This window comes from Condylura cristata, unplaced genomic scaffold (genome assembly GCF_000260355.1).
Source record: "Condylura cristata isolate star-nosed mole 26May11 unplaced genomic scaffold, ConCri1.0 scaffold00001, whole genome shotgun sequence".
Taxonomy (NCBI): domain Eukaryota; kingdom Metazoa; phylum Chordata; class Mammalia; order Eulipotyphla; family Talpidae; genus Condylura; species Condylura cristata.
Window position 1 is genome coordinate 8,087,941 of NW_004567102.1, and position 23,745 is coordinate 8,111,685.

Here is a 23,745-nt window from a genome sequence, read left to right on the forward strand (position 1 = left end):
AGCCTGGGGCTGAGCTGTTTCAGGAGGTCTGGGTCTCACGGTGCTGAAGTCTCAACCCCCATCAACAGCCCACCCCCGAGGCCAGGTCTAGCAGAATAGGAAGGCCCCGCTGAGAGGAACCCTTTGGACCATGCAGGCAGCAACCTGGACTTCCCAGCCAATGCCACCAGCCATGTCATTGGAGAGACACAGGCCAAACCTGCTCCGCCCTTCTCCCGTCCCCCTCCCGCGCCTGCCTTCCACCCATCGTATCTCTCCAGCACCCAGCCTGGGCGGCCTGCTGCCTGAGGTAAGGGGAGCACAGGCCTGGGATGGGAGGCGCTGGGATGGCTGGGAACAGGGAAAGGAGGACAGGGGCAGGGAGAGAAGACGGGATCTCCAAGATAGATTTTTTAAAAATAGAGAACAAAGAAACTGAGGTAGGAAGGGCAGGCAGAGATGAACAAATGAACAGAGAGGGATAAAGGAAGCTGAGTGGAAGGATGTGCAGGTTGGTCAGCACTGTCCCAGGAACTTCCAGGACTTTGACAGGAAAGATGGAGCTGGGATCACTCCAGGACACTGAGAATAGCCTCGCTTTCCTCTTCAGTCCTGTCAGTCCTGGGGAGGAGGCTGAGATAGGCACAAATGGAAGGAATGACACTGGGTGGAGGTCTTGCTTGGAAGAGGGTCTGTACATCATCCCATATGCAAATGACATGGAAAGCAACATGCAAATGAGCATATCCCCTTTTTACTCAAAGACCAGTCATTTCTTTGAGAAGTCTGGGTGCTTGTGTAAGCCACCCCAACCTTCCAGGAAGAACTCTCCCCTGATGGGTAGAAGGGAACTAAAGGGTCAGATAAAGGGGCCCAGCTGACTTTAATTTGGCAGGAGCTCCCTGTGGGTGGGCCTCTAGAATTTGCCAGTCTGGATTACTGAGATAACCCAGAGTGAGGGGATGGCCTGTTCTTCACTAGAAATGATCCACAGGATGGCCTGCTCCTGCCTGTAGAAAGCGGTTCTGCCAGGCTAGTTGTGTCCAGGTAGCTGAGTTTAGTTGGTGACACTTCCTCTCCGAGGGCCTGCTGTGTAACTGGCCACATGCCACCCACTGCAATTATCACCACTGGCCAGGGTCCTCCCAGTGCCAAAGGAGCAATAGATAAGTCCATGGAAGCCAGAAAAGGGGCAAGCAGTGTGAAGCATATAGGAGTGGACCAGTGCTGGCCTGGGAGGGGGGGGCGGGGAGGGGCTGGCCTCTATGACTAGTTCTCCTAGGACAGGCTCGGGCCAGGTCAAAGGCTCATGTAGGTGGTGGAGTGGATGGGGAGACATGGGGGCAGAACCAAGAAAAAGGTTCACCTGTAGCATGTCTCTGCCTTCCCAGAGTTTGCCTCCTCGAGGAGGATGTGGCCTCAAGGGGCCATCTTCGTGGCCTTTCCCCACCTGGGCCCCATCCTGGTCTGGCTGCTCGCAGGCCATCAGATGGCTGGTTGGTGTGATGAACCGAGGAAGCTGCCCTGGTGCCCACTCCACAAAGTCTTCTTGCTAGTGTGGACCACCATCTACTCTGTCATGGGGTGAGCACCCTTTTCTCACATCACCCTGGTCCCTGCTGGAGCAGCAACTTCTGCAAATGCTGACCTCCACAGGGAAGGCGCCCCAACTTGTCTTTCACAGCAGGCCCTCAGTACCTGCCCAGGCACACCCCTCTTCTTCCAGAGTCCCCCAGCTGCTACCCTACCTCACCATGCCCGACAGCTCCCACCCCAACCCCTGGCCTTCAGGCCTAGACCGATTTGCCCCCTTTCTGCCCACAGGGCTCCCACTTCACAACCAAGAGTCCTCATGCCAGAGGCCTCCTCCATTTGGCATAAACGCCATCCCTCTCACTGTTCTGAATGATCTCTCCACAGCTATGCCTCCTACCTGGTGTGGAAGGACCTGGGAGGGGGCTTTGGGCGGCCCCTGGCCCTGCCTCTCGGCCTCTATGCATTGCAGCTCACCATCAGCTGGACTGTGCTGGTTCTCTTTTTCGCAGCCCACACCCCTGGTCTGGTAAGGCACGTGGCACTTGGTAGTGGAGGTAATGGAGGGCAAGGTGAGACCACCAGGTGCCAAGAAGCAGATAGCACAGCACATCAGTCAGGTGCAGGCAGGTAACGGGGGGCTGATGGCTCTGAGCCTGGTGGTGTGTGCAGAGCATGGGAATGTGGCTCTCTGGGTCCAGGGTGCTGCAGAAGGATCAAGGACTACTCCCAGGGCAGCCTGCCTGACCCACCTGCCCCCGCCCAGGCCCTGCTACTCCTGCTGCTGCTCTACGGGCTGGTGGTGAGTTTGGCGCTGATCTGGCACCCCGTCAACAAGCTGGCTGCCCTGCTCCTGCTGCCCTACCTGGCCTGGCTCACCGTGACCGCTTCAATCGCCTATCACCTGTGGAGGGACAGCGTTTGTCCAGAGCACCAAGCTCAGCCCATGGGGGAGAAGAGCAACTGAGGCCAGGAGCATGGTACGGGGGGAGGGAGACCAGAGTAGGGGTGAGAGACAGCAGGCAGGGCTCTGGGGCTCTCGCGGAAGGGTAGGGAGAAAGGGAGAAGGGGTAAGGGGGCTGACCAGGGATGGAGGAGTCACCCTGAAGGTGGCTCATCCCTCTGTGGTGTCTGTCTTCGTCCCCTGGGTCCCGCGTTCATTAGAATTCAGAGAACTGGGGAAAGCGGAAGAATTTTATTTTATACTTAATGTAAATGAGTGACTGTTACATTAATAAACATTATGTAGTAATATAAATTAATGAAATCCTCCTACCATCTCTGAGGGCTGTCTAAGGCTGCAGAGTGGGAGAAGTGACCATGCAGGTGAGTGTGAAGGCGTGTGTGAAAGACCCCAAAAGGGAGGACTCAGTTTTTCATGGCCTGATGAACACATTCTTTTTGAAAAGTTACAGAAAAGCAAAATAGAAAAGTAGGTAACGTAAAAAAGGGTTAGTGATTAAGCTTGCCAAGTTTACACATTGTCCATTCCTAGTTTTATATTAGATATGTGCGATAGATCACATGTGGTAGCTCATACTTTCCATAAATGGGGATATAACAAGGCTATAATTGCATCTATTTAAATACTATATTATGTTAGCTATGGTAATAACTCTATCATAAAATATAATATGGTTATCTGATATAGATCATACCAAGACCCCATGGGATAAGTAAAATTCTCTCTGATCTAAAATTATAGATCATTTTTTATTTTTGCTATCATGTGCTCTTATACGATTGATTTTTTTACATCAATTAATTATTATTATTACAATTATTATTACAAGATAAAATTTTTTTTAAAAAAGAGGGAGCTGGGGCAATGCTGATGGCTGAATTCAGTAGAAGGCTCTTGTCCAAACTTCTCTTTTACTAAACCTTCTCCTAGCTGTTTTACTGTCATTTCTTCCTTTGATTTTTTTCCCCTTGACTTGAGGCTGCAAGGAGTGGCTGCCTCTGGGGCTGCCGCCTCCAGTCCTGACAAGTCAGGGGAAGCCCAGCACCCTGAGAAGGGGGTCTCCACCTGCCAGAGGAGGTGTCACGGGGCGGGGGGGGTCATCTAGACGGCAGTCTCTAAGGCCCCCATGTCGTCCCACCGTAGAGCCCACCATAGAGCCCACCGAAGACCCTGCTGAGTGTGCACAAAAACCACTGGGCAGCTTGTTTGTAAACATATATTCCAAGACCTATGAATCAGAATTTTGGGGCAGATTTAGATTTAAAAGGATCCCAGCACTTTACCAGCTTCTTGCTAAAATTTGAAAGCATGAGTCAGGCCTCACTTCTCAGAGGCCCCTTTTGTTTTGAAAATGTGTGGTTCTGTGAGCTGGGTTCTAGGGTTGGAAAAATTCTATCCTCTGAGGTGGGGATCAAAGGACTTCAGAGGGAGAGAAGCCAGGATGCCATCATTTGTGCAATCTGACTAAGAGCAAGAGATAGGGAATCTGCATCCTGCCCCCTCACTGTGAGCATGTCCCACCGCCAGGCCAGGCAGGTAGGTCACCTGCGCCTGGAGACACACTGAGCCCCACCCACCTCTGTGTCTCCAGCTCCAGGGCAGTGCAGGGCAGGGTAGAGTGTTCTTTTGTCTGTGTTCCATTGATTTGATTCATTCGTTGACTCAGTGAATAAATTAACAATTTCCCCCTTAAAGTACTGACCAGCACCTGTCTCCAAATCTGTACCAAAGGCATTAGTAGTTCTGGAAACTACTCAACTGGTTCTCATGTGCAGCCAGATCAAGAAGAGCCACCACAGACAGTGCTTCTCAGAGTGGCTTCCTGGGACATATGTTGAAGTCCTGTACCCCACCACCCTCCAGACCCACAAAATCAGATAGCCTTGGGAATGCAGTGATTTGGGATGCAGTGATTTGTAATCTGGTACCAGAGACCAACCAATCTGGCCTTGACACTGACTTTCATTAACTAATAAGCCAGTGCAATGTGCTTTGCAGTCTGAGCTTTATTTTCCTCACCCATGAAATGGGAACCTCATAGAATTCTTGGGAAGAGTCAGTGAGATAATGTTGACAGTTGTCCTACAGATGAAGTGCTCAACAGATATTAGCTAGTCTAGGAGGGATCCCCAGGAGACCACCTGTTTAATAAGAACACCTGGTTCTGATGCATCCTACAATCAAAGACCCCTCTGCTCCAAGACTCAGGAAGCATTCCCCAAACTTCGGAAGAGCCAGGCCAGTGAGTGTCATGTTCTCAAATCTGGGCTGGGGCTCACTGCCCCACGCACACAGAATGACTGACTTCATCCTTCACATGCATATGGACTTTGTCTTCATTTGCATTAAATTTTTAAAAAGTGCTTTTATAGCTCCATGTTTTAATATTTTCAATGTCTGAACTTAAGCAGGCATATTGGTTGAGTGAGAATGGATTCAGGAGCCACTCTGCCCGGGCTTTCATCCTGAATCACCATGGGACCTTAGATAAGCCAGCACCCAGAAAGATTGGTCATTATTGTTATCATTATCTCATGTGGGCATTATAAATATATGCTACCGTCCCGCCCTGCTGGCGCAGTGGGTTAAAGCACTGCACTAAGAAGCTAAAGCCACTTCAGCATGAGTTCAAGCCTCGCCCCGGAGGTGACCCACATGGTGCAGCAGACCTCTCCTGGCCCGCTGTCCCCCTCTGCAGTATATTTCAGTACATCTGCCTGTTCTGCTCTCCACTCTGTGTCTGGTGAATTCTCTCAGCCCCCTGCACCTCTGTCCTGTACTGTGTGCATAAATAAATAAATCTTTTAAAAATACACATGTGCTGCCAATGTTACTGCTACTAGCTCAGGATAGAAGTTAAACTGATCCTCTGAGAAGATGCGCCAAGCCCATTGTGTGATCTCAACCTCCCCTGGGCAACAGATGCCTGGAATCCAGGCTCTGGCAGCCTATGGTTGTTTTAGTCCCTTGGCCCTAGAAGGACTCCTGGTTTTGTTAGTGTCCTAACTCCTGCACTGGCATGACTGCCTGACAGTCAAAGGAAAGGGCTTCCTGACTTTGGACAGGAAAAAGCAGCTGAAAAGGGCAGTGCCTCCCCCGCAAACTCTCATCCAAATCGTCCTTAAAGTCCCCTCTACACCAGCTCCTTGTTTCCCGAGCAGGAGGAAACTAGTCCCCACACCCCAGCCTGCTCTTGCCCTTCCCCTTCCCTGCACATGGCCTGGGGCCCTCCTCTCTAGTTCCCTAGGCTGTGCCTAAACAGAGCTGGGGCTGCTTCTGTCTTTGCTAGCTGGATCCCAGGTTGATCCCAAATCGTGTGTGTGCGCCCCTGGCCTTGAGCAGTGTTTTCCCATTTGCTCTGCGTGGGCACGTGGTGTTGGGGTATGATTCACTTGGTGGGTGGAGGAGAAGTCTTCTGGGGTCTCCCAGAAGGGGGTCTCCCACTCAGTGCCACAGAGGTAGAGAGTGGCACTAGGAAAAATGACCCCCCCCCAGAGGTCATGTGCCTCATGCTTCCTTGTCCCCTTCCCTCCACCCCCCTGAAGCCTTCCTTCTTCCCTTTGTCAATGTCAAAGAACAGAGGCACACTGGGCAGTGGAGATGGCCAACTGGTAGGTACGTGTCCAGTGGACAAAGGTTGGCCAGCTGAGCTGGGAGGGGGGTACCATCTCTGTCTCTCGAACCCCCTACTGATAGGCAGATAGAGGTGACATCACTGTGGGGGTTGAGACCCCTTGACTGTAGACCAGGGCTCCCAAGAATTTCTTCCTCCGTAGTGGCTACCATTGGTTTTATCTCCTGGGGTTTCCCTGCAACTCAAGCCAGTTTCAGAGTCTTCCCAAAGTTCCCCTTTCTTGTAGTTTTTGAAAACACAATACCTGTTTGCCTTAAAGATTTATTGCAGCTCGTCAGTAGTGAAGTACCAGTTACCCAGTTCAAACAAAGCCTGGCTTTTGGTCCGGACTCCCTCGGGTCAGGAAGGTTTCATTTTTATCCTCAAGTGGAGTCCGAAGCCCCTCCCATCCCCAGCTTTCCAGGACCCTTCACCCACAGAGATCCGCTCTCCAGAGTGCCCTTGGGAGAAGCCCTCTGTCACAGTGGGAGACTCAGGCTGCCTATTCCGCCTCCTTCAGCCCTCAGCACATCTTCACACCACACAGAAATGATGTGCTCAGAACCTGCACCGACTCCAACACTGTCCTCATTCTAAGCGCGGAAGTCCTCCCCTCTTAAGTTGATTAAGTTTATTACTTTCTTCCAGGAGGTTCTTTGGCCCTGCAAGTGTCCTCTAAAGAGAAACACTGTTAGTCACCTTAATGTGTGTGTTTCTTATCAGATCGCTTTCCTCAGAGACAGAGCCCCAGCCCTGGCACTGAGCTGGGAGGTGCCGGGAGTGGCCTCTGGAATGGAGGGTGTCACCACTTTTTCCCCTAGGGCAGCATGTCCTGCAGGGCCAGCCAAGTGTCATGCCCTACACAGGGGGAGACTGCAAACCCTGACCTGCCCTGTGACACCAGTCCAATCCCGGCCTCAGACTCTGGGAGACCCTTGGCCCCTGCTGACATAGACACCCCGTGTTTATGTCAACAGAGCGGTTGCTGGAGCTGTCAGGCTCCTGCTGCCTGGGGGTGTCCGCTGCCGGGGCCAGTGTTTGTGTACCTCGTCTCAGTAGTGACCAAGGGGGCGGGCACACCCAGGCTGGGTCTCTGGGGCAACGCGCTGTTGGGGTCCCACCTGTCACTGCACATAAAGCACCTACTCCATCAACGTTCTCCTGAGGTGTCTTCTTTCACAGAGTGAGAATTTAAACCTTCCCCTGATGAGTTTCTATTTTCCACCAGCCTCCTCCTGGCCTCTCTACTTGCTGCTCAGTGAGGGCAGCTCAACATCTGGCAGAGACCCGAGGAATAGCTGGGCCTGACCTGTCGCCTCCAAGAACCTCTAATGTTTTCTGAAATGACCATGGGAAATGGGACAAGGGGAGAAAGCCTGCGGTTTATCCTCGGCTTAGCCTAGCCAGGGCCAGCCACACAGAAAACGGCTGGGCCTCCCTCAGACACAAACTGGGGAGTTGCCTTTTGGGTCTCACCCCAACTCAGCAGCTAGTGTCTAGTGTCTTCATCCCTATCCACACCCCTCCCTACACACGCACACACCCTCAATGTACCGATCGCCTGCACAGCCCGATATCAGCCCCTAGCCTCCTTCTCACCCTTCTCCTTCAGAGCCTGGCCTCGGGTTCCTGGCCACAGTCGGCCTAGATGGCATAAGACTTAAGGGCACGACTCTGGAAGCATGTAGCTCTGTTCTCACTAGTTGTATGATCTTGGACATGTCTCTTAACCTCTCTGGTCTCAATTTTCTCCCCAAGAAAAAGAGAATAATAATAGGACCTACCCCAACTTCCCTATGAGGAATGAGTTAGTTTATAAGACCTGATTAGAGAGGTGTCAGACTCCCAGTAGGGGCTGTGTAGGTTTCATCTCTCACTGAATTCCAGGTAGCTGGCACAATGAGAGAGGCAGGGAACTTGGAGGCTGAGAGCCCTAGGTTCAAATCCCAGCAGCCCACTGTGAACGATCATGACCTTGAGCTATATGCTCAAGTTACCTCACAGTCTCCTCTGTGGCTTGTACTGCTAGCAACTTAACCCAGCAGTGTGGGGGTGGGGGGAGGAAGAGGAAGGAGGGCTGGGAAAGCCTGCCCTAAAAAGAGTATAGGGGCAGGGGAGGAGGCAGAGCGCTGGCCCCTGATGCCCCAGATTAACTGCTGCACTCGTGGCAGAGGAAACTGGTCTGACTTGGAAAGGAGAAACAGCGACCAGTCAGGAATTCAGGCCCCTTGGAGGTGCCATAAATAGCCAGAGCAAGTCTGAGGGCCTCCAGGGATGACAGGTGGGGGTGGGGGTGGGGGTTGTAAAGGAGCAGTGGAAACCAGAAGGAAGTTATCAGTCATCGGCCCAGGGGAGGGTCCAGGGCTCTCTCCCAAGAGTCAAAGGAAACACTCTATGTGGGTGTGGTGGGAGCAAAGGGTCATCCCTTCAGAAGGGACCAGCCTGAGGTCCCTGCACCATCTCCAAGACCACTCGTGGTCAGCAGATTTTCCACACTGTTCATCTCTGCCCTGGAGGTTGTAAGAGCCAGTCCTGTTTCTTCATTTTCACTCCTTTGACCATTCTAGACCAAAGAGCATTTGCTCAGTCTATGTTTTGGGCGTGAGGCCTGAGACCCAGAGATTTGGCCAAGATCATGCTACAAATCAAGGGCTGAGATGGAGGGTGAACATGACTTTGTTCCCCCTTGCAATCCAGGGTCATACGCACCACACAGAACATGAGAACCATCCCAGTGGAGGACCCTCCTAACTTTCCTCCTGGACACATTTTGCACTTCCTCGAACTCAAGCACAGCAGTGTCGCTGCACAGGCAGTGGGAAATGCTATAGAAGTGTGCTCACCAGAGCTCGCTGAGCGCAGTCCTGGAAATAAAAACGTAGGCTCCAGAGACCTGGATTGAAAGCCTCTTGTGGCTTTCACGTCCCCTCACCTTGCAAGTCACAGTTCTCTAAACAAAGACCAAATACAGGCTAGGTGAGGCCGGTGTGAGGACTCAGGAGGAAACTAAACTGGAGAGTTGGACAAATGCCCCAGTGTTACAGAGACTGGGAGCTGCAGGTGAGGCAGCCTCGGATTCAGCTGTGTTCTTGCCAGTTACGACAGTGCTTGGCATGTCGGGGCCTTGATAGGTGCTGGTCACATAAAACAATAAAGTAAACTCTCTGCATGTTAAGGTTGTGTGTGTGTGTGGTGATGACAATAATGTGCACTTGCTACTTCTCAGTTATCACTGCCTTTTCTTTGTGGACACAGACACCATTGCCACTACCCTATAATTTAATGCCTAAAAAAAAAACCTCTGGATAAGAATGCCCTTAGTATACATCTAGTAGGGTGACCATATCATGTCCTGTCAACACTGAGGTACGAGGAGGGCACAAGAAGTAACGCACAGGCAACGATTATAAACCGTCACTGCCCCCAGCAAACCAAAATGCTTGGACATCCTGCTTAATGCAAGGGCCCCATGCTGCTCAGAACTCTCTGGAAGAGAGAACCCCCAAACTCTCCAAAAAATTGGATTCAGAGCTCCCTGACCAATTCTCCACTGGGACGGAGTTCCCTACCCATTCATCTGTGCCACCCAACCTCATTGGGTACTGTGTTCAGACCAGTTCCCCGATGTTCTTAAGTTCCTCAGTTGCAACCTTCCATTGCCCTGCAAAGCTCCCAGAGTATTTGTTCCAAACACTAAAACACTGGCCCCACTCGCTGCATGTGAAGTGCCCCCATCATCCGGTCATCTTTCAAGGCAGTGCCAGCTCAGAGAATTTTCTGGGGTCCCCATTTATCTCACCAGTGCCAACAGACTCATAACTGGCCTTCTGTTGTTGTTTTTTCCCATTTGGGGGCTCTTATTCTCAACCAAGAAACCTGGCTGAGCATGTGAAAATTTAAGTGAGACAGTGTGTCTCATCGGTTCAGAGACCAAGGTGTCCGGTCTCCTTTAGACAAAATGTCAAGGTTTCTTTAACAGCCCATCAGCCCAAACCTACTGAGCCCTTGTTTATTACTCTGGCTTCATCTCCTAGGAATGTCCAGCCACACGGGTGTCCTTCTTGTTCACCAAACACACAGGAATGCTCCCACCTTAGCACCTTGGCACCTCCTTGGTATATTTTCTCCTTAGCTACCCATTCTCCTCGCTGCCTTCAGATCTTTTCTCAATGGGCCCCTTTTCAAATTCCTTCCAGGGCCACCCTTTAAAAAACTAAACCCATCTCCTCACACTCTTGTCCCCTAACTTCGGGATGATACTCATTGGCTCCCAGGGCTATGGAGAGCATTAACTTGGATTTTACACGTAAACCACTAAACTCACTGTCTGGCCAATTTCAAATCTCAGAGCTTAGTAAAGAGCAGCACCATTATCAGTAGAGACTCCAGTCTATTTGACACGCCATGATGTGTGTACGTAACAGGCAAAGCCACATTCACTCCCTTTGAGTCACAATTCATGCCACCCCTCCTCAGGGCCCTCCATTCCTAGATCCAAGTATCCCCAACCGACTGGAATGGGATGAGATCTCTTTGCAAGCAGCCCTCTCTTCAACACAGGCCTACTCCTGCTTAAACCTGAGAGAGCGTGTCCGCTAAATCGCAGGATGCCCACCTTGATGTGCCTTCCACAATGGCCCCCAGGGGAGCTGCGAAAGTTCGGTGGGACACATATTAGGTGAGGGAGGAGGAAGAGGGTGAGAATACGAATGTATGTGTGAATATACGTGTGAATATATGTGTGAGCTGGTGGGGGAAGAGGAAGCAGGCCAACCCGCCCCACCTGCCAGCTTCCTGTCTTTGCCTACTGATAAATAGGGGATACTAATGGCCAGATTTTCCATTCCCCCACCCCCATCCTGGCACAGACTGTCACTCAATTAAAAAAAGACAGAGGGGGAGGGCTTGGGGGAGGGGCAGAAGAGCTCTGCTTATAAAGCCTGTGGCTCAGGGGTGAGAACACTAAGCCTGGCCTGCCTGGTCATCCCCAGTCAGATTTAGCTGCTGACAGCTGTTTGGGACTCTGCCGCCAGGCCCTGGCCTGCCCGTCACCTCTCTGCTGTCTCAGTGACTCCGGAGCCACAGTCCCTCCATGGCCCAGAAAGAAGAGGCTGCTGCAGCCGCTGCACCCGCCTCCCAGAATGGGGAGGATTTGGAGAACCTGGAGGATCCTGAGAAGCTGAAGGAACTGATTGAGCTGCCGCCCTTTGAGATCGTCACTGGGTGAGCACCCAGTGTGGGCAGGAGGCCTCATCCCTAGAAGAGGACAGGGGCTGGGGGTGGGCTGGGGGAATGTAGGTCCCTAGTAACAGGGTTCAGGGTGGGCCACAACCCTGCAACCTTGAGAGTGCATGTGTACACTGTATGGAGGACACAGTAGCAGACCTGTCCTGGTTTCTCTGGTGGACCCCTAATAAAGGAGCAGTAGGAGAAGCTGGTTGGAGACACGGGCCTAGGGAATGAAATCCCCCTTAAGGGCCCCTGGTGCTGAGTTGACACCTGAATCGCTGTAGAGATTGCTCAGTATTGGGGTGTTTGGTAAGAACCCCAGACTGATGGTAGCACATTTAAATAGAGCGCTGGACAAAGTCTTTCTCTCGGGTCTTCTGTCTCTGCGTCTGAGTGGGCCTTTCCTTTATCTGGATGCCTCTCATTCTTACTTTAGAGTTTCTCTCTGAGGTAGAAAATCCTAAGACAGGGAAAATAGAGCCATCCTTAGTTAAGGCTGAATGAAAAGATTTGTTCTTGCTGAATCTTTCCTGAGTCTACCCAAGGACAGTCCACATCTACCCCTAGGGGAACAGAGACGGGACCATGCAAGTAATGCAGGCCAGCCAGGGCTCTGGACACACAAGCTCCCACAGCCACTGCCTGTAGGACTCAGTGACATGTCCAGAGGCTCTGAAGAGGGACTGCATACAGGGGCCCTCTGTCTTGTGGAGTTTATGTCTGGTGCAGAAATGAAAAGAAGTAGTCTTCCACCTCTTCAAGCCTCTCTCTGTTCCTATAGGGAGGGACTTGCTAAATTCCTAAGCAAAGAATAAGAAAGGAATTGGGGAGGGTACATTTCCTTCCTGTACCCCAAAGTTTCCTTCATGGCAGTCTCCAGCAATGCCCAGGCAAAGGAGGAGGCACCAATAAGGGAAATTTCAGAATGGAGGTCTGATGCCCCCTGGAAGCAGAAGGAGGCTGGATGGCAATTTGGACTTGCTATTTTAAGCTTGGCAAGTGATTTTCCAGTCCTGGCCTCAGGTCTGTCATGTGTAACAGGAGGAACTTATACTAGTTAATTCCTAATGTTCCTTCCAGCTCAGATATTTTCTGATTTCTAAGAGAACCTGAGTTGCTGAGGTGAGAGTTCAGAGAAAAACTTGTGTTCATTCATGCCCAACCAACTAATGTCACCCTCATCCTGGAATTAAAGGAGCAGCAGGACAGAGATTAATATAGACTAATGGAGATGCAGGGAGGGCCCATGGCCACCTAGCCTGGAAAGACCTCCATTCCATTGTCTATAGGAGAGCCTTTCTCTAACATCTCGGCAAGCTGGTCCCTGCTCTCCTAGTTCACACACAAAAAGGTATAGACACTCTGTGCCTGCCATGTTGTGATCTGCCCAGCACTGGCAGGATAGACCTGGAACACAACTAAGCTGTTTGAGTCAAGTCAAACTTGTTCCGGAGTCTGAGGATAGTGGGACCCACTAAGGGACCCACTAAATTTCTCTGATGGAACTTGCATTTTTCTGGGACTTTATGACCAGAAGACCCTCTCTTGTGTGTGAGACTCCCCTAGGGCCACAGAACCAAGAAGTGGCAGGTCTTCTGAATCAGGACAAGGGTGCACTGGTCTCCTACACATTCCAGGTCCCAGGCTTCCCAAATAGAGCTCCACTCTCCATCTGTGAGGTAGTATGCTTCAGAAATAGAGGCACAGCGGGGGGCAGCCTCTGGGCCTCTGAGAGCGAGGGGCCCCAGTGTTTCCTGGACACGAATAACAGTTGTGGAGATCTGTCTCCTGGCACCTCAGAGTAAATAGAAGTCTTAAAATAGCTCAGAGGTGTGACTATGTCTGTGCAGGGACAGGATGAGGGAACAACTTTCCTCTCCCCCACCAAATGCCCTGGAGTCAAAGGGGTTGGGGACTCAGTTCCTCTGATAGCCTGTATGCACATGAGAGATGGATTAATCCATCCTGCTCCTTAGATCTGGACTGCAAACCAGCTGAAGAGCAAGTGGTTTTTTGGGGACACTCCAGGGTGAGAAGGGTGTACTAGGTAGTGAGTGAGAGAGATGTCCTGCTTGTCAGAATTCAGGTTTGAATAGGGCACTCAGGTAAAAAGTAGACCTAAAAACATTCCAAAGTAAACAGTGGAAACTGCTAGAAAGGATCTAACACTGTGACAGGGTGCCAACGTAGATCACCTTGGCAGAGAGCTGACTGCCACCTCTCTTCCCACCTCCCTCTTAGACTTCCAGCTGGTTTCTTAAAGTCTCTATTTCAAGAGTGTTTCTAGAAATCAAGGCTCTTCTTTTCTTCCTTCCAGAAAATTGGGTGTTAAACCAACACACCACTAAACAAGAAGCCTCTGAAATAAGAGAAAGAGTAGAGAGAGATCAGGCTTTGTACTTATGGCTGAGCCAGGAGAAGCACCACCCATCAACACTAGGTTTAATTTCTTTTTTAAAAGATTTGTGTAGGCCCTACCTGGTGGCGCAGTGGGTTAAAGCACTGCACTAAGAAGCTAAAGCCACTTCAGCATGAGTTCGATTCCCGCCTGCCCCGGAGGTGACCACATGGCACGGCAGATCTCTCCTGACCCGCCTGCTGCTCCTCTCAGCAGTGTACTTCATCGATCTGCCTTTTCTGCTCCCACTCTGTCTCTGGTGAAGCCTCTCGCCGCCCCTGAGCCTCTGGCCTGTACCCCAGTTCTGTATGCACAAATAAATAAATCTTTAAAAAAAAAAAAGTTAAAAAAAAAAAAAGATTTGTCTATTTATGCATACTTATGCATACAAGAACTGGGGTACAGGCCAGAGGTGTCGGGGGTGAGAGGATTTACCAGAGACAGAGCAGAACAGGCAGATGACTGAAATACACTGCTGAGAAAAGCAGTGGGTGAGACAGGAAAGGTCTGCTGTGCCATGTGGGTCAGCTCCCTGGCTGGGGATCAAACTAATTCTACAGTGGCTGCTGATAGCTTCATAGTGCTGAGATTCAACCCCTTGCTCCACCAGGGTTTAATTTCGTGAGTGTTAATCGTTGTCACCGTACCTCTTTCTGATGAGGAGACCAGAAGGAACCCTCAGGAGAAGTAGCTAATCGAAGCTAGTAGACAATGTAGGACGTGACCCCCAGCCTATCTGACTGACTCACCACACTGCATCTGAAAAAAAAATCAAGACAAGTGTTTTATTTTCACAGATATTTACTAAGTAGAGGTCATTTCTTTCTGCCCACTTCCCCAACTAGTTTCTAACTTCTGGATGGACATTGACTTTACCTTTTAACTGTTTTATCCCTAGCAAAAAGAACAGCCCTGATCCCTAATAGATACTCAATAAATATGTGCTGAATCACAAATGAATAAACTAACAAATGAGCATCTGCTGTGCGAGGCTCTCTGCCAGGCACCAGGACTGAATTAATTGAGCGGGGGGAGCTATCAAGAGGCTCAAGATGGTTCAAGATGTGGAAGTGTAAGCTGTGGAAGAGGGCAACCCTGATCCAGGGCCACCTCTGAACTCAGCAAGCTGTAGGGAAGCTGTGGGGCTCTGGAAATGCTGGTCACCCCATCTCTCCAGACTGGACCCCTTGCTGTGTGTTTGTCTCGAGTGTGTTACGTTTGTGTTTGTCTCGAGTGTGTTACGTTGTGTATATATTTGGATGAGCTAAACCTGCAATCAAAGTTGTTAGTATGGAAAGAGATAAATGGCACTAGCAACCTGCAGGGGTCCACCTTTGAATCACTGCCTTAGCTACCGGCAAATTTGCCCTAGCCATGTCAGGAACACAGAGAGAAGAGGCAGGGTTCAGAGGAGATGGGTGAGGGGCTCCCTTATCTGGAGCATATTGGGAAGATTATTCTATAAAGAGTAGAAACCAGAGCCAGCCAGCCTGGCTCCACTGAGAGTTGGCGGAAGGTCAAAGACCATGTGATGGTGCCCACTCTGAGGGGAGGGCTCAGAGCTGGCCTTAGGCAGAATCCCACAGGAACTGCCAGTCTGAAGCAAGCAAGGCAGCAAATCCCTTCCCTGCTCTGGGAAAGCAGGCTGCCGGAACTCTCTGCTCCTCCATCCTCCCCCCTCTCAATATAACCACTCCTCAGCATCCTATTTAAAAGAGGCTTAAAAATGGTAAAAGAGGCCCTCCCTGGTGGCGCAGCGGGTTAAAGCACAGCACTAAGAAGCTAAAGCCACTTTTGCATGAGTTTGATCCCCGCCTGCCCCGAGGTGACCACATGGTGTGGCAGACCTCTCCTGACCCGCCCGCTGCTCCCCTCAGCAGTGTACTTCAGTTGATCTGCCTGTTCTGCTCCCCACTCTGTCTCTGGTGAATCCTCTCACCCTCCGCATCTCTGGCCTGTACCCCAGTTCTGTATGAATAAATAAATAAATCTTTTTTTTTTAAAGATTTATTTATTTGTGCATACAGAACTGGGGTACAGGCCAGAGGCTCAGGGGTGGCGAGAGGCTTCACCAGAGACAGAGTGGGGAACAGAACAGGCAGATCACGAAGTACACTGCTGAGGGGAGCAGCGGGCAGGTCAGGAGAGGTCTGCCATGCCATGTGGTCACCTCCGGGGCAGGCGGGAATCGAACTCATGCGGAAGTGGCTTTAGATTTTCAGTGCTGTGCTTTAACCCGCTGCGCCACCAGGGAGGGCCAATAAATAAATCTTTTTAAAAAATGGTAAAAGAAACTGAAACCCACAATTCTATGTCTTTCAAGCAGGTCACTGAAGGGTTTGGTGAGGAAAGCTGACACTCGTCAGCACTCAATTACCTGTGAGTAGATTTTCCACTCGCTGGATTATTCCGGAGTGAACGTTTAATCTCAGACCAGCTCCTACTGCCATCCCCTCTTTACTATCCATTCCCCCACTAGCATCTAATTTCTGTATGGACATTGACTTTGCCTTTTAACTGCTTTATCCCTAGCAGATTTATGCTTAGACAAAGCAAATGTTTTCTAACATGAATGTGAAGGGAGGGGAAAAAAACATAAATATATTACATTTACTCACATCCCTCCCCCTCATTCAAGCAGATCATCTTCCTCATTTTTCCCAGATATTAGGATTCCTCATTTCCTGTCTTAGAGGATTGCAATGCTCAGAAGCCTGGGTCTAAATAGGTGGAGTGTGAATGGCCTATAAAATGGTCATAAACTATGAGGAAATGGAGCTTAAGCAGGTGCTATTAAGACTGGGGGAAGGGCCAAAAAGAATGCTGTTGGTTTCTGTGCTCACAGAAAGCCCAGGTGAAGAGAGCTGCCATCAGCGACTCTCCCGATTACCACCCCACTTCCCCAACACACGCACACATACTCCCCACTTTAGCAGCAAAACATCTGCTGGGCTTGGGACTAAAGGCCTACCATATAGGTAAATACAGTCCTCAAAAAAGATGTCTGTGGTTATCTAAGAAATTAGGGTCTCATCCATCCTCCCACTCATGCTTCAGTTTCTTTCAGTCACATAACGGCATCCACTTATTTCATGACTCTAATCACCCAAGAAGGCCACGCTGTCTGTTTCTTCCTCAAAGAACAAACCTCTACTACCTCTGCCCACCTGGTTTCCCTTCCAGGCCTGGCTATTTCAGTCTGTGAGAGTCCCAAACCCAAAGAACTGCCTTTGACCTTAGTGCTCCTTCTAGAAGACCAGGAAGCCCATTAAGAAGTAAAGCAAGTTCAATCCTTTGAGCAAGCCCAAAGGAAAGAGTGGAAGCCAAGACTTTTCCTGACTTCCCTCCCGAAGCACTGAGTTCTGAAGACCTGCTGGTTTGCAGTAGTGGCTAACCAGAGGAGTTAGAAACCAATATATATAGAAATAAAAGTTTTTCTCTAGGTCATCTTGTGCCTGGAGAAGAGGAAGCATAACTGACAGAGCTTAAGTGAGGCAGAAAGAAGCATCCTCAGGCCAACTTGCAATGCCATGCTGGGCCAGACCCTCACTCAGGTGCATTTAGTAAAGTCAGAGAAATACTTTTGGGGACTCCAGAAGGAAAGCTGAGGGACCACACAGCAACTGATACCCCCAAGTCCACAAGCAGCTATGAATACTTCCAAGAGTGTTCACAGCCATCATAGAGGTGTCTCTGGATTAGTTTTGGATGAGGGGTGGCAGAGGAGGTGAAGGGAGTGGGTAAAGGAGTGGTCTGGCAAAAAGCCTTGAAGAACAAAAAAACGGTTGGACAGGAAAGGTAAGTTCTATGCCTCTTGGAAGAGAAAAAGCTGCTCCAGGAAGTGAAAAGGCCATAAAGTTCAGGACTGATCTGGTGGGGTAAGTTTAATTAGGGAGACCTGATCCCAGTAGGAGATGAAAGAGAGGGAATCAACAAGCCATTCCATTCTCCTAGAATGTTAAGTAAATAATGCCCAATGCTATACTTAGAGACCTAAATGTAATACTTGAAGGATCCCTGGGGCTGGTCCTCAAACACTTCCATGGCCACAGTGGAAACTTGACAGCAAGGGGCAGGGAAATGTGCGTGGAGAAAATTTGGTGATGGAGTGCTGAAGGGAAATAACTCAAGTTTACACAGCTATTTGGCACCTACCTGATGTTTGTCCCTAAGAAGCCAAGGCCCTGGGATATCAGGGACTTCCCTGAAGACCAGGGGGTTGGGTGCCCCCTCTTTGGAAAGAGCCGGATGGAGAGAAGCAACACTGGAGTTAATGGTTGCCGAAAGATATCTTCTGGGGCAGCCACAGAGATCACATTTTTACAAAATTGAAAGCATTTAGCCTCTCCAGCTGGTACTCATCCCCATCTTTCCTTCTGACATTTTCAGTCCCTCCCATCAAAGCCTCCTCGTTCTCCTTGGCCTTAAAACCAACACACACCTCTCCTATTTTATAAAAACACATACATACACATAAAAACAATCAATCTTCCATGCCAGTGCCCTCTCTAGCTGCCCCACTCTTTCCCTCTCCTTTTTATTTTCTTTAAAGATTTATTTATTTATGCATACAGATTGGGGCACAGGCCAGAGGTGCAGGGGCAGTGAGAGGATTCACCAGAGACAGAGTGGGGAGCAGAACAGGAAGATCACCAAGTACACTGCTGAGGGGAGCAGAAGGTGAGACAGGAGAGGTCTGCTGAGCCATGTGGGTCACCTCCGGGACCGGGGATTGAACTCACACTAAAGCAGCCTGTGGCCTGCTTGCAGTGCTGTGTCCTAACCCACTGCACCACCAGGGAGTGGGCTACTACCAATTTTTGATTACTACCATTTGATTACTACCAATTTTTTCCAAAAGCTTGACCTTTTCCTGCTGCTTTTATTTCCTAATTATCCATCTCTCTCTGAAACCACTGGATGTACTCATCAAGTCTGGTGTCCTAAGACACCATGGGGGGCTTTCTAAATGGTAGGCCACTCCCCATTTCACTGCCTAAAGTCATCACAGCACTCTTCAGTGGACATCATTTTCATTATGTCTTTCTTTACTCAAGAACCTGTATTGATTCTCTATTGTCTTCTGAATGAAGGTTAAACTTTGCTTATTCTTTTAGCAGGCTTCTTTTATTTACATCTTCTCTCTCCAGTTAGAGATTAGAAGCCCAGGGAGGGTAGAAGTGACATTTTGCATGTCTTGGAAATTACTCAATGCTCTATACAAGGTAAATTCAACCAAGCTAAATTATATCCTCACAGATAAAAGTTCTTGAATCCTTATCATTTCTTCTTTCACCTTAGCAAAGTCCTGACAAGCAGTCAGTAGGTGAACAGGGATGATACTGCAAGCTGTAGGCCTTTCCATGCCTGAGGTGGAATATGCATATACATGAGGTGTTTTTTTTTTTTTAAAGATTTACTTACTGATGCATACAAAAATGGGGTACAGTCAGAGGTGCAGGGGTGATGAGAGGATTCACCAGAGACAAAGAAGGGGGCAGAACAGGCAGATCGACAAAGTACACTGCTGCGGGAAGCGGCTGGCTAGACAGGAGAGGTCTGCCACGCCATGTGGATCACTCCAGGGCCGGGGACTGAACTCTCAGAAGTGGCCACAGCTTGGCTTAACTTCACATTGCAGCACTCCAAACCACTGCGCCACTAGGGAAGGCCCCTGTACACATAAGTTATAAGGAGAAATAAATGCATAAAATGTTCTGCAACATCTTTGCCTTGCTTTACCCTGAGAAATTTTTTACTGGCTACTATGGAAAATAATGCTTCAAACACTGCTTTTCAAAGCTGGCCACACATTATAATCATCTGCAGAGCTTTTTAAAATATATTCTGCCACCTCCCCCATGTTTTGATTTCATTGGTTTGGTGTAGAGTCCAGACACTGATATTTGTAGCATCGTCTAGATGATTCTAATACACGGCCAGGCTAAAGAGACATTGATTTAGAAGTGCAGGAGTTTGTTGCGTGTGAAAAACGATAGTGGAGTCAGTATTTGCGGGTGATTCCTACTGGGGTGATGGGTCCACAAACCTCAACCCAATTCTGTCCTCACCTCTAGATAAACCCTTTTGGGCTCCTCACGCCGTCTTGTCACTGACGCTAGCGTAGGCAAGGCCTCTCTTAGTAGTAATGAAGGCATCTCCTGCCCATCCTTGCAGGACCTACCTGCTCCAGGCGGGTCTCACAATCAAGAACACAACCATTCTCTCTTCTACCCTGCTGCTTTGTCTCCTTAACCCACAGGGAGCGACTGCCTGTCAACTACTTTAAGTTTCAGTTCCGGAATGTGGAATACAGTTCCGGGCGGAACAAGACCTTCCTCTGCTACTTGGTGGAAGTGCAGAGCAAGGGAGGGCAAGTGCAGGCCTCCCGCGGGTACCTGGAGGACGAGCATGCCACCGCCCACGCCGAGGAAGCCTTCTTCAACACCATCCTGCCCACCTTCGACGCGGCCCTGCAGTACAATGTCACCTGGTACGTGTCCTCCAGCCCGTGTGCAGCCTGCGCTGACCGCATTATCAAAACCCTGAGCAAGACCAAGAACCTGCGCCTGCTCATTCTGGTGGGGCGGCTCTTCATGTGGGAGGAGCCGGAGATCCAGACCGCGCTGAAGAAGTTGAAGGAGGCTGGCTGCAGACTGCGCATCATGAAGCCCCAGGACTTCGAGTACATCTGGCAGAATTTTGTGGAGCAAGAAGAGGGTGAATCCAAGACCTTTCAGCCCTGGGAGGACATTCAGGAGAATTTCCTGTACTATGAGGAGAAGCTGGCAGACATCCTGAAGTAGGTGCAGCTTCATGTGAGTATTCAGCAGGAGCTCTCGATACACTGTCCACTTGCATGGGGGACTGACGGACTGGTGTAATGTGTATTTGATTTTCCTTTGAAAGAATTTCATTTCTCTGTGGTTGGTTGTAAAAATATTTTAGAAGATCCATCTCCTTTGCGCTTTCCTCTGCATCTCTCTCCCTAAGTGCTTTTTGCTCTGACCCTTTTATATCAAGCTTTCTCCATAACTTGGGATACTTAGGTTGATAGCAACCTGAAAGCTTTCATGAGACAGGATGACCTTCTGTAGTAAGATTTAAATGGTGCACGGGCCTGATACTGAGCACTGGCAGGAGAGACATTGAAATCCCTTAAGCATGCCTCCATGGACCTGAAGCTAGACTTAACCAAGGACCCTTTCTAGATGCCCAGCTCCCATCCCAGTTTGTATTTGCATTGTTCCATTTTCTCTTTTGGAGGTTTTTCACCCCTTCAGAGGCTATCTTTTTCATTTGGGGAACTTTTAAAAGTCCCCAAATGGACTTTAACATTTTTTTTTCCTTAGCCAAGCAGTTTTCATGTTTGAAAATAGTTCCACTTTAAGATAGTAATTGTTCTATGAATGTATAATGCAAGAGCATTTTTCTTATGCTGAGAAAACCTCAAGGAGAATGCACAGTAATATGCTCAATACAGAACTTGGGATTACAGAGCAATAAGTCCTTCAATGTGGCAATGTTTACAGGGTTAAAAAGAAGTGTGTAAATTAGGGAGAACTCAGAAGGAGCCTCCTACAGATATCAAGATACGATAAGAGAACTGGAAGTAAAGATTAGCTATTTAAGCAAATAATTAGGACACAATTAAGGCCAATTTGGCCTCTTGCTGAGGGTAAATTAGACTCTTACAGAAAGAGGCCGATTACCCTCAGGAAAGAGGGTAAAGGATCCCTTGCTTTTTTAAAATTTGGTCTGATCTACTTTGCTGCCACAGAAATACTATGATTGAGCCTCTTTAGAAAGCCTGATTCACTGATCAAAATCCTCCTGTAACGAGAAAGGGTTTTCCCCATCTCTACTCAACTTTTATTCTGGAACAATTCATATACGTAAATAAATGAAAGCAGCATACATCCATAAAGACAGTCAATTTATTTTGGTGTCTCTCCTAATAATTTTAAGAGAAGATGTCGCTTCATAGACATGTTTTAGAAATATTAGTGTTCCAGAGCTTGCCGTTGGCAGGTGTTTGCTATTAGACAGGCACACAGGGTGCCTGATCATTTTTCAGCTGAGCATTTGCCAATCCATGACGACACAGTTTCCAGCCATTTCTCACAAAAAAGCAAGACCCATTCTTTAACTGCAGTGAAACTGTGATAAGGTAACACCACCGGTACTCTGCACACATATAATAAAGACTAATCTGAATGGTGGGAACTAGTAATAAAAACAGACTTCTAAAGGTGAAAATACAAAATTAACATTTAAATTCCTTGCAGGTTTTATTAGAGTAGGTGTTACCACTGCAATTGTATCGCCTATACACTATAGAAAGGTGACTGGTAGCTTAATTCTACTTTCTTTTTAAACATCTTTTCAGTGTCATGGACCATTTCTTCCAGCTGACCAACTAGCAAGTCCTCAAGGATGTTTGCTGTGCATGTGTCTGTGTGCTGTTTTGTTTCTGTTAAGTCATAATTAGGCAGCTAAATCTGCTAGGAAAAGTAAGCATTTCAAGGAAGATTAAAAAGAGCTTTTAATTTTGGATAATTGAGGGTTGGCTCTTATACTAATCTAAATAGAAGTAATATAGATCAATCAGTTGGAAGGAAAAGTTCATTTCTAAGTCAAATTATTTTGAAATAAAATATTATTGGACAGGTTCCACATTTATAAGCATCTTTCCATTAGCGCACGTAACTGTTTTATCTGGACGCATTAACATGCCTCCCTGTCCTCTGTTTCCATTGCTCATGTTCCTGAAGGGAAAGGTTAAAATGTACTCAGTTCAAAAAACAAAAATTGGCATGAAATAGAGTTGTAATCTAAAAGCCCAAAAGAACAACTCTGCTTAATTAAAATACTCCCAAGAAATGGGCATTTGTTAAGGAAAATTTGCATCATGTTTTTATTCCATCTTTAAAAAAAAAAAAAAAAGACAGAATAGGATATAACTCAAAAGAATAAAGCAGATCTCTACTGGGGCTTTCTCTGCATGAGCAAGCCAAAACATGAATGAAACCTAATCCTGGATAAGCCAGAAATCACAAGAGACTATGGGCAGAAATTCAGGGACTTGTTGGGGAAGGCACATGAAAACTCTAGCTCAGAAAGGAAACTTCATTCTTTGGGATCTTAATAACATTCTGTTTTCCCACAGGGTCTGCCTGATGCCACCAAGAGACACCAGTGACATGTATGGCCAACTGGGACATGTCTGACTTCCTAATACCACTTGGAGCCGAACAACACTCAACACCAAGCAATCCTACTGCACAGGACCCTCAGAGGACTCAAAATATACTTTTCATGCCATAAATCACTTAAGCTGTGTTTTTCTCTTTAAGGCTGCTCTTGGGAAAGAGGAAAGTGAGCTGAGGGGAAGGGCAACCATATAGGGGCACTAGACATACTTGGGGATAAAGGTCCTAATTGTCCTAATTATTCCCCCCAAATGGGCTGCTTAAGACAGAGAGCCTCTGAGCCAAGGCGTGCACACATCTTTGAAATACATTTAGAAATGAGTTTTATGTGAAGGTGGTTTATTTTTTAAGAAATAAAACTGGCAACATGAATTTAAAAAAGCAGTGTGTGGGTTTTCTGAGACTATGTTTTTTAAGGAACTTGGACATTTAGAAGTTACTATGGACAGTAAGCAAGTTTTGAGAACAGGTCTGTCTCAGGCAATGAACCTCCCTATAACATTAGAAAACAGAAGGACTTGTCGAGACAATACAGGATACTAACTCTCCCAAGCAGACTTCCCAATCCACTCGACATTAATATTTTCTGCTGTGATTAACTTGTGTCTTTTCCCTTCTCCGAAAACGAGGGAAATGACATGAGTAGAGCACAAGTTGTGGGAAGCTTGTTTATAAAATCCCAGTCCCAACTGCAATGGGTTTTTGAAAAAAAAAGAGCAGAAAGGAAGAAGAGGCAATGTTGAGAGGCGTGCAGTGAGAGTTATCTGTGTGTGGTTCTTGATGGTGACTCGATGCCTCCAAAGCTGCATTTCTTAAA

The 23,745-nt window shown here is 48.4% G+C and overlaps 2 protein-coding genes across 2 annotated transcripts; both read left to right on the top strand.

The window, feature by feature from the left end:
• The first annotated feature begins 1,390 nt into the window (after positions 1–1,390).
• On the top strand, positions 1,391–2,479 carry TSPO2 (translocator protein 2). Its single transcript, XM_004673452.1, has 3 exons — positions 1,391–1,563; positions 1,900–2,041; positions 2,279–2,479. The coding sequence occupies exons 1-3, from the start codon at positions 1,391–1,393 to the stop codon at positions 2,477–2,479; spliced, it is 516 nt and encodes a 171-aa protein (XP_004673509.1).
• An 8,571-nt stretch (positions 2,480–11,050) lies between these two features.
• APOBEC2 (apolipoprotein B mRNA editing enzyme, catalytic polypeptide-like 2) lies at positions 11,051–23,287 on the top strand. The gene is made up of 3 exons (XM_004673453.2): positions 11,051–11,312; positions 19,979–20,534; positions 22,886–23,287. The coding sequence occupies exons 1-2, from the start codon at positions 11,182–11,184 to the stop codon at positions 20,520–20,522; spliced, it is 675 nt and encodes a 224-aa protein (XP_004673510.1). The 5' UTR covers positions 11,051–11,181; the 3' UTR covers positions 20,523–20,534; positions 22,886–23,287.
• The last annotated feature ends 458 nt before the right edge of the window (positions 23,288–23,745 follow it).

What these genes read in the sequence shown, in the direction of transcription:
- TSPO2 (XM_004673452.1), top strand. Translation starts at nt 1,391, where the DNA reads ATGTGGCCTCAAGGGGCCATCTTCGTGGCCTTTCCCCACCTGGGCCCC. An exon ending in ACCATCTACTCTGTCATGGG is followed by an intron (nt 1,564 to 1,899) that starts GTGAGCACCCTT and finishes ATCTCTCCACAG; the next exon opens with CTATGCCTCCTACCTGGTGT. An exon ending in CAGCCCACACCCCTGGTCTG is followed by an intron (nt 2,042 to 2,278) that starts GTAAGGCACGTG and finishes GCCCCCGCCCAG; the next exon opens with GCCCTGCTACTCCTGCTGCT.
- APOBEC2 (XM_004673453.2), top strand. Translation starts at nt 11,182, where the DNA reads ATGGCCCAGAAAGAAGAGGCTGCTGCAGCCGCTGCACCCGCCTCCCAG. An exon ending in CCCTTTGAGATCGTCACTGG is followed by an intron (nt 11,313 to 19,978) that starts GTGAGCACCCAG and finishes CTTAACCCACAG; the next exon opens with GGAGCGACTGCCTGTCAACT.